The sequence below is a fragment of the Amphibalanus amphitrite genome, unplaced genomic scaffold (assembly GCF_019059575.1).
Source record: "Amphibalanus amphitrite isolate SeventyFive unplaced genomic scaffold, NRLGWU_Aamphi_draft 000414F_arrow, whole genome shotgun sequence".
NCBI lineage: Eukaryota > Metazoa > Arthropoda > Thecostraca > Balanomorpha > Balanidae > Amphibalanus > Amphibalanus amphitrite.
Genome location: NW_024881908.1, coordinates 214,433 through 223,949, shown reverse-complemented (window position 1 = coordinate 223,949; position 9,517 = coordinate 214,433). Strand labels below are relative to the sequence as shown.

General features: G+C 49.9%; 3 protein-coding genes across 5 annotated transcripts in view; 2 read left to right on the top strand and 1 right to left on the bottom strand.

The window, feature by feature from the left end:
- Positions 1-161: 161 nt before the first annotated feature.
- Positions 162-5,391, top strand: LOC122390903 (ras-like GTP-binding protein Rho1). 2 transcript variants are annotated; one of them, XM_043384351.1, is made up of 5 exons: positions 162-582; positions 3,096-3,294; positions 3,837-4,037; positions 4,404-4,586; positions 4,879-5,391. In XM_043384351.1, exons 2-5 carry the CDS (start codon positions 3,139-3,141, stop codon positions 4,915-4,917), a joined length of 579 nt encoding a protein of 192 aa, XP_043240286.1. In that variant the 5' UTR covers positions 162-582; positions 3,096-3,138; the 3' UTR covers positions 4,918-5,391. The 2 variants fall into 2 exon arrangements, with proteins under 2 accessions (XP_043240286.1, XP_043240287.1); XM_043384352.1 differs by having other exon boundaries at positions 168-226.
- A 531-nt stretch (positions 5,392-5,922) lies between these two features.
- Positions 5,923-7,879, top strand: LOC122390913. Its single transcript, XM_043384366.1, has 2 exons — positions 5,923-7,230; positions 7,579-7,879. Exons 1-2 carry the CDS (start codon positions 6,027-6,029, stop codon positions 7,725-7,727), a joined length of 1,353 nt encoding a protein of 450 aa, XP_043240301.1. The 5' UTR covers positions 5,923-6,026; the 3' UTR covers positions 7,728-7,879.
- LOC122390912 (ethanolamine kinase 1-like) overlaps positions 7,873-9,517 on the bottom strand; it is a 31,665-nt gene continuing 30,020 nt past the window's right edge. For both annotated transcript variants that reach the window (XM_043384365.1, XM_043384364.1), the window contains one exon: positions 7,873-9,301. In XM_043384365.1, coding sequence (XP_043240300.1) covers positions 9,208-9,301 — 94 coding nt within the window. In that variant the 3' untranslated portion in view covers positions 7,873-9,207. The remainder of the gene's footprint in view (positions 9,302-9,517) is intronic.

The following is a 9,517-nucleotide window of genomic DNA, read 5'->3' as shown; positions in this document are numbered from 1 at the left end:
TTTATTTTACTAGTTTAGGTTGGTACGAGATCGAAGTTTCATTTGATTAAAATAGAAAGCAAAACTTGTTTTTGTACATAAACACTAAAGCCATTGTGATTCTAAATATAGGGATTTTGTACAAATTATCACCTAGTTCCGCATAGCGCCGCTAGGGACTCTGCAAATTGGAACTCTTGATTCCAAACTTGTATCAAGCTTGTGACGATCCCGCAGATCTTATGATGTAATGATTTTTCAGCCTTTTCAATGGTGACACCGCATATGACGTAATTCATTGAAAAATTAATTGAACTTTGTATGTTAAGACTTCTTGTGTCAGGTAAAATAAGGCACTGTAGCTAGAGACAAGCCAAAAAAATTATGAAGCAAATCGTAACTACATGGTTTTATCGAATTTTCTCGACAGAGGTTTTCAATTGACGTCACTTGTGAAATGACGTCACTGGCTTTTTATGCCTTCGGCACCTACCTGATGGTAACCGAAAATGAGCCTTGATTGTTGAGGTGTGGCTTTTGTGAACTGTTTGGGAGTCGGATTGCCGATATTTTTTTGTTTCTATCGGGTCTTCATAGAAACTGGTGAGTTTGAATTTATCACATCAAATTAAAACGTTGTATGAGACACGTTTTGACGGTGTCGGAATTCTTCCGGTTTATGTTGGTCGCCTATTTTTGTTGCGCCGTTTTCGCCTCTTCTGAGATGGATGATTCATTGTCATAGGTTTCATGTAGGTAATTCCACACTGAGATCGTCGAAGCATTGGCGGAATAAGGTCTTAATATCATGACCCTGTTTCACAGCTGGGTGGTGTTTCACTGATGCTGCCAGCACACTTGGCAATTTGGGTTTCCATGGAAACATCAACAAGCCCATAGTTCCAACATTGACACTAGGTACCACAAGTGTGACGTCAGCTAGCGAAATGCGCTGGCAGTGACAGTGAAACACCACCCTGGCAGACAGCTCTAACATCACCATCTTGGTGATGTCACAGACCATAAATGGTGATGGCAGGATATTCTGTGAAATGCCCCTACAGAGGGACGACGGTGAAAACAGGGCGCCTGGGGCGATTTGATCAAGGCTCGTGAAATTCACACGTGACGTTTACCCAGCGTTTACCGTGTAGAAGGCCAACGAAGGGGGAGAAGTTCCAAATGTCACGTGACTAATATGCCCTCCAGCGCCCTGTTTTCACCGGTGTCCCTACAGAGGGTGGATAGTGAAAACAGGGCGCCCAAGGGCATGTCTAGTCACATGATGACTAAGAAATTCCCCTCCTTCCTGTGCCTTCCACAGGCTAATAATCACATGCTTTGTGTCAGGGAATTTCATGAGCCTTGAATCCTTGAAGCCATGAAGCCTTGATCAAATTGCTCCAGGTGCCCTGTTTTCACAGTCCACCATACAGAGTGCAGAGTATTCTGCAGAGCAGCAATATACATTTGATTATCATCAATAGGAAATGATTTCACACAAATACCACTACAATACAGCACAGTGATTGTTTTCTTAAATGTATTGTGTGTCCGTGTGGTGGCATCTTGCCTTTTTCACATTATTGCATCTTCCATTACATCTGCTCAAGGAAGAAACATGCCACAGTTCAATGGCTTGGTGCACCATATTGAGTAGCAAAACAATCAGAATCACAAAAATACATCATGCCATTCTGTGGCAAAATGTTCTGCTGTGACATCTTACTCTGGAAGCTGTGCCCCTTGTTTTGCCCAATGATGCCTATTGCCTATTGTGCAAGCATCGTGGAATAATATTTCAAAATATTTCACAGTGAAACACTGAAACAGGCTGCATGCTCTCAATAAAGCAGATTGGTTTTGTACAGAGGAACAGGGATATGATTTTGCAGTAGTTTACTGATGTGGTACCTATTTGTTCTGAATCCAGAGTGCATTGTTGGCCAACAACTTTTAGCAAAAGCATTTTTTGAAGCACTGTGCATACTGATAACTGCTGCATATCTCATTGCATACCTACCTGGAATGTAGCTTATGAGGTGCAATCACTAATACAGCCCCTTTGAGGAATAAAATGCTCAAAGCTGTGTCTTATATGGCCAGTTACCAGCAAAAGCATGCATAATTACCTACTGATTGAAGAAGCTCAAATACCACAAAAAGTGATGCATATTGCATTGATTACCTATTGATGGAAAACAGACACTGTTCTGGTGAAATTATAGGTGCATTGTTGCTCCATAAATGATTCAGTGCTGTTGATTATCAATATACTTTATTCAGCATGCTGCAGTTCCTTTTCTTTACATTGGTTGAATTTGTGTGAACTATGCTAATCTCCAGTGATATGCTGATATACACTAGTAATTAGTTTCCATATTTAGCAAAATTGGCAGGCATGCTTACAAACTTAAGGAGGCATAAACAGTGAATGAAGATTGCTCACTACGTGAGTACTTAATCTAAAAAAAAAAACTGAATATAAAATAGTATCACTAGCCAATAGCTTTACAGCCAATCACAGGTGTTCTAAGATGCTAGTGTGGACAAACATGAAACAACCAATGTAATTTGTACTAAATCTAACCTAATCGTACCTAGCTTAACCTGATCTAACCTGACCTGATCTAAGCTGACCTGAACTGAAACCTAGCCTAACCTTGCCTTAGCCTAAATCAAAGCCTAGCTGAGTCATTCCACTCTTTGGTACCTTCACATGAGGTCATGTTACATCTAGCTGAAGATGTCAAAGAAAACAGTGGGTCAGTAGGACGTATTTGAAGCAGAAGCACAGGTACTTATAGGTGCTAACTAAAATGGCGCAGTAGGTTGGATCTGGGTGATTATGCAGGAATTTTTGTGAGTTTTGATTACTGTCGGGCGTCGGTAAATGTTTTTAATGAAGTGCTGTTTGGAACAAGTATGAATTAATTAATGATATTCACTAAAAAGGTGCAGTGATGTTGATACCTATACCTCACCACCAGCATGGAAGTTTTGCATCAGTGCTTGCTACAGGAACATGGAACATGGTCTAATCTGGAACATGGATGTTCAACAACAATTTGGTCTAATTGTAGGAACCTGGTCTAATGGTACTGATTGTTTAACAGGCTGGCACGCACCTGGCGCCCGGGCAGCCTCCTGCTGTAGGCGATGGCCGCCATTCGTAAGAAGCTCGTGATCGTCGGCGACGGTGCCTGCGGAAAGACATGTCTGTTGATCGTCTTCAGCAAGGACCAGTTCCCCGAGGTGTACGTGCCGACCGTGTTCGAAAACTATGTGGCCGACATCGAGGTCGACAGTAAACAGGTGCGTGCTCTGGGGCCCGGTGTCATTGGCTTTATCCGGAGGGGGGTTTTGTGTCTCCTGTCTTACTCTCCCAGCTGTCCGTGTCGCTGACGTAGGTAGTGAGTATCGCCCAGGACGGTCGGATGCCCCTCGGCTGCTCCCGGGACGTATAGTTACGGTCAAGCTCGGTGTTTGTGCCTAGTGTTAATCAGCTCTGATTTGCGGCTGCCGCGCTAATCCTCGTTTTTTTTTTTTGTTCCTGTGTTCCTGTGTTAGTCCGAAAGTCTGTGTAGATTGTAGAACTTTGATGACCATGCAATGCATCATTGTAGGTATCTGATGACTTTGCACACCTGATTGAATTCCCTAGCCACATTGTTCAACTCAATCACATGCAGATGACCAGCTGATGGTATGTACTAGATGGTAACCCCCCATACCTGGTGTATTTACCGTGAACCGACCGTGACCAGTGCTATGTATCTGCCGTGGACCACCGCCCGTGACCGTCGCTGTGTGTACCGTGGGCCGCCCGTGACGCCAGTTCTCCGTGTCGCCACCAGGTGGAGCTGGCGCTGTGGGACACGGCCGGACAGGAGGACTACGACCGGCTGCGGCCGCTCTCCTACCCGGACACGGACGTCATCCTGATGTGTTTCTCAATCGACTCACCCGACTCGCTGGAGAACATACCCGAAAAGTGGACACCCGAGGTTAAACACTTCTGCCCAAATGTGCCCATCATTCTGGTCGGAAACAAAAAGGTGGGAACGTGGACGGGAGTTGTTACAAGTGTTCATTGTGTGGTGATACACGCACGAGCTGTTAACACTATGAATAGCTCACCAATGCGATCGTCTGGTTGTGAAATTATTGAATAACCTTTCGTTAAAAGTCAAGACGTTTCAGTGTATATTTTCAGTTTCCTTTGCGTACCGATTCGGAAGCGTAAAAAAGAATGCAGCCTGTCATCTGCGTTAACCTGGTTGATATGTGAATATTCGAATAAGAATTTCTTAGTCTTGACAGGTCAGTCACAGTCACGGTGGAATGTTTCCCACCCCGCTGATTACATATTATCCGGTGAACTCCCCGTTTACCTGGTCTGACGTGTGTGCGCTGGCCGGCAGGACCTGAGGAACGACCCCAACACCATCAAGGAGCTGAGCAAGATGAAGCAGGAGCCGGTGAAGTCGGAGGACGGCCGCACCATGGCCGAAAAGATCAGCGCCTTCGCCTACCTCGAGTGCTCGGCCAAGAGCAAGGAGGGCGTGCGAGAGGTGTTTGAGACGGCCACCAGAGCTGCCTTGCAGGTCAGAATCTCACGGGTCGGGGTGGTTCCAGGATCTTAACATACCCTAATTCGTATTTGAGCGTGTATGCTGTGTTACGTTGTAGGGAACGCCCATTGCTCACATTGTTTGGCTTTCTTCGTGACACGTCAGTTCATTATTTTCATCCAGAAATTTTGATAGCACTTTGTCTTTTCAAATTGCCTGGATAGACTCGGTTGTATGATACACCGCCGACATTCGTCTCGTCCGTGTGATCAGAATGCTGGGACCTCTTCGGCCAGTCATTGACCGGCCATCGCTGTCGTTGCAGGTTAAGAAGAAGAAGAAGAACCACTGTAGGCTGTTGTAGGCGCTGCTGTGTGCGTGGCTCGCTCGGCCACCTTCACCGCCGCCGCCCGGGGCCGCGCTCTGATTCAATAATTCGGGGAGTGCGCGCGGCGGCCGCCGCTTCCAGCCCCGTACCGCGTGTATCTGTATCCGCGCTAGTGGCTCGCGCGCTGCCCGCCCCGCCCGCTCGCGCTGTCTGTCCGCTGCTTAGGCGCTGCAGCTACACGCAGTGCCGCTGTGACCTGTTCCAAGTCCGGCGAGCTACAGAGAGAGAGGAAGGGAGGGAGGAAGGCAGAGAACCGGGAGCACGAGTCAGCCGCTGTCTCCGCACCGCGCACGACCGACGCGCATGTGGCATTGTGTAATCAGTATCCTCCGTATATATCCAAAACTACCGTTTAGTCGTATGCGGCGCTTTGTCACAACTGCGGCGAGATGCTGAGATGTTTTGATATTTCCATGGATCCTTCGTACCAATAAATTTATTTTAAAACCATGAAATGTGTTGCGCTTTTTGTGGGAGCTTTGCATTGATTCATCCCTTAATACCACATAAACCGTTAGGGTTTCGGTGCATTTCGATGCGTGCGCCCGAAGCAGCTGTCGGAGCCGTCAAACGAGGGGGGTGCTGCTCACGAGCATCTGAATGATTACGTTCACATCGAGCCACTTGGTCCGGGGTAATCACGGTAATGAAAGGCTATCACTCAGAGGCGGCAGTGGTAGCACTTTTGTTACGGCGAATGCTATAAGTACCAGTCGTAACAATTTGTTATCCATCCACGCCACGCAGTGGCGTGGATGGATGAAGGGTGGTCTTGTGTGACGGTGGTGGAGAACGGTCGGTTGGGAAGAACGGCTGGCGTTGTTCATCACCCAGCTGCGGATGTGCTTTCCGGGGTCCTCTGGATGCCTCGCTGTGTCCGCCCCTGACCGTCCACCTGCCCAGCTGTGCCGCCTGACCCTTCGCGACGTCAATCAGGTTAGGGGGTCCGACTTCACTCCTCCAGTTGCTCATTTCACCCCCAGTCCTCCGTTGGTACTGTCTCGTTGGAGGTTTGTTAGCCATTTTTGTCCGTTCCTGCTACTGAGTGAGCCCCGCTCACATCCCGTAAAATCATCTCACCCACAATGGGCCTCCCTGACTCCAGTGACTCAGTGACTAACCCTACCACCACAGATCACCCCGATCCTGCCGACCCAAACGGCACACTGGCTGCTCTGATTCCCGCCGGTCGAGAGGACATCACCGTCGAATGGCTGGAGTTTGTGCTGAGCCGGCGCTCGGGCCCGTCCACCCCCGGTAAGTTGCAATTTTCGGTGACTGCCGGTGCCGAGCCGGGGACAAACTACGCCACCGCTGTGTACGCCGTGCACGTCACCCGACACGCCGATCCCGCTGACGGAGAGCGGAAAGAGGACGAGAGGAGGCTAATCGTCAAACTCCCGCACGACGACCCGTTCGGCCGGTTCTTTTGCTTCGCCACGCGCTGTTACGAGCGTGAAATTCTGTTTTACGATCGGCTGGCGCCGGCGCTTGAGTCTGCACTGGGTCGGGAACTGGCAGTGCCGCGCTACTACCACGGAGCTACGGACGGCCGAGGAGGTGTCGTTATGGCCATGGATGACCTGCGCGCGCTAGGATACCGCATGCCGGCGGCGGCCAGTCGGCTGGACGAGCACCATGTGCTACTGGTGGTGTCCGCTCTGGCTGAAGTAGTGTCCGCCGGGCTGGTGGTTCAGCAGCGTGGTGGTCCACCGGCCGAACTACTGCGTCATCCACTGCTCAACATCGGCTCCATGTGGGCCGGGCCGCGGATGGAAGTCGACCTCATCCGTGCCGGCCTGCTGGGCTACATCGGCTTCCTGCGCCACTACCCGGAGCGGCGCGCCGCAGCCGCCAAGCTGGAGACGCTGCTGGACTCGGCGCGGGAGCTGATGGTGGAAGGGATGCACGCGGGCGGGCGGCTCCGCTCCATCTGTCACGGAGACCTCTGGAAGCTTAACATGATGTTCCGCTACCCGTCTGAGAAGGACGGCGCGCCTGACGCCGTCATGCTGCTCGACTGGCAGCACTGCCACTTCGGTAACTTCCTGGTGGATCTGTTCTCCGTTCTGGTGAACAACACGGACCGGCAGTTCCGGCGGCGGCACACAGAGGGCGTGCTGCGTCACTTCCACGGCCGGCTGGTGGCGGCGCTGGAGGCAGCCGGCCTCAACGCCGACCAGCTGGGCCTCGGCAGCTGGGAGCGGCTGCGGGACGACTACCGGAGCTCCATGAAGGCCGCCCTCATCAGGGTTATCTTCGACGTGGTGCTGCCGCTCGCTGACGCCGGTAAGTACTAAGTGGTATAGCATGGGACCTGCTGATATTTGATAAAAGTCTCATTACAGCATCATAGCTCAAGTTCTTGATAAGTGATGCACTGCAATGTTCTTTTTAGCAGCCGACGTGACATTCTCTGTAATAATCAGCCCCCCCCCCCTGAATTGGTTTTCAGGAGTCATCATTGCCCATATCTTCTTTCCACTTGTCATCTTGTGGCTTTTGATCGTAGCTCAGTGCTACCTAGTGATTGAGCTTAAGTATCCAACCCTCCTCTCATTTCTCAGTCTCCCTGCTCTCTTCTCTCCTCGTAAGAGCCGGCCCACCCTTCTGACCACCCCTTGCCGTCCCCGTCAGACGCCACGAGTGGAGCACCGGAGGGCGCCACACCCCAGGAGCTGGTAGACCGACTGGTGGCGGCCATGTCGGTGCGCACCTCAGACACACAGCTGGAGACGCTGCTGCTCGAGCTGCTAGACGAGATGGAGGAGGCGGGCGTCCTCTGACCGGAGGGATGATGGGATGGCGTCACGGTGAAAATATGACGTCACGTGATATGAAATCAATAGACGATAGAGCCACGAGGTGTGCTGATAAGAAGGGGGAATGCCGGTGATACCTGACCAGTAACAACCAGATGAAAATAACCACTTGTCGATCATGACCTTGTATTGATGTAAGAATATCGGATCGCGCGTGAGTCCCTGGTCTTGTCACTGGGTGCATTCCACAATACAGTCAATCACACGAGTGCCGAATTCAACTGGAATGGTTGAGCCCCAGCCGTCCACTTCAGCTAAAACTACGCTGAATAATATCAATAGCAACACACAACACACGCCCCACAGGTAGCATCCCAGCGCTCAGCAACTGATTTCATACAAACACAATATATGCAAAATGGACACACACACGTCAAATTACGAAATGCCGGATCTCCACAAACAAGTTTTAGCCGTCAGTTGGTTCACGGCACCTCAAAACAAGTCAAAATAATGTAGCTCAAATTATATAGCTTTATTTGGCAGTACAGCTATGCACACCTAAGTGATAAATTTGTGGCCAAAATAATAAGTGTGACGGTCTGTTTTGCCTAAAACATAAGTATAAGCAAGTACGTGCGCAAAGATAAATAAAAGCCGACTGAGTATACAGGATATGTTGCACAAGACGGCTTCACATGCCAGGTTGTACTAAAACCATTATGCTGTATTTTGGCTACTGACACCTGAGCAGCACCATGTCCCTCCAACATCGTGTGACAAATCAGGAAGCAGTCCGGGCTCATTCGAGGCCAAATAACGTACACTTCCTAGGTACTTTATCAGCCTATTGTAACATTGTCGTCAAAAAGCTAGTCAATGGACCAACAAGGTCCAAGCTATTGCCATGCGCCATCATGATTTAGCAGCGAATATTGCACATGCAATCGAATACAGATTATAGCTCGATATCGGTTTGTCATCATGTATAAAACCCTGGTCAGCTGCAGAGCTAGAAAACGGTCAAATGCACTGGTGTGTCTTGGAGATAGCCAAGGCTACTGATTGGCATTGTCACCAATTGTAGTATGGCCGAAAACGGTAAAACAACCGAAGGCGAATAAAATTGGTCTCACAACATAAAACACTCGTCGATACAGCGCATCCTAGGATAACACAACTCAACCTAAAAGGTATTTATCACGAATCAGAGTTGTGATTGGTCCAAACACCGGGTCTCTGCCTCATAAGACTGTTCAAAAGGCGACCAGTATAGCCGATCTGGCCACGGACCCGGCGTGCACTGGCCGTAACAGGTAGATTAACGATGCGGTCCGTCTCCACTCTCCAGAGCGTTGCTGAGCCCGGTTCTGTATGCCTCTCAGTACCAGGTGATGGAATACCAGGGTGCTCGTGCTGCCCGTCCAAGGAGCCAGGCACGATACACGCCACGCACCCAGCCTGTAACCCTCCACACCCCACTGTCCCAGGACGGAGATCCCACTCACGACTGTTTTACTCCGTTCCCCACTGGCAAAGCTAGCGAGCGCAGCTGCTCCCGACGCCGGTCGTACTCGGAGAACCGGGTGATGGCGTACCTGACCACAGAATGATGACGTCATTGGACCAAACATGGCGGCTGATGGGAGGACGACACGGAGTGATGTGAGGAAGCTAGCAGACCACCTGCTAGGGAATAAGGACTTTGGTGCACTAGTACTTTCTAAGCAACACTCTTCGATGGTACTAGGAAGGACGGAGAGTCCAAGAAGAAAGGCAAAGGTTAGCCACGACGCAGAAGCAAAACATGACGT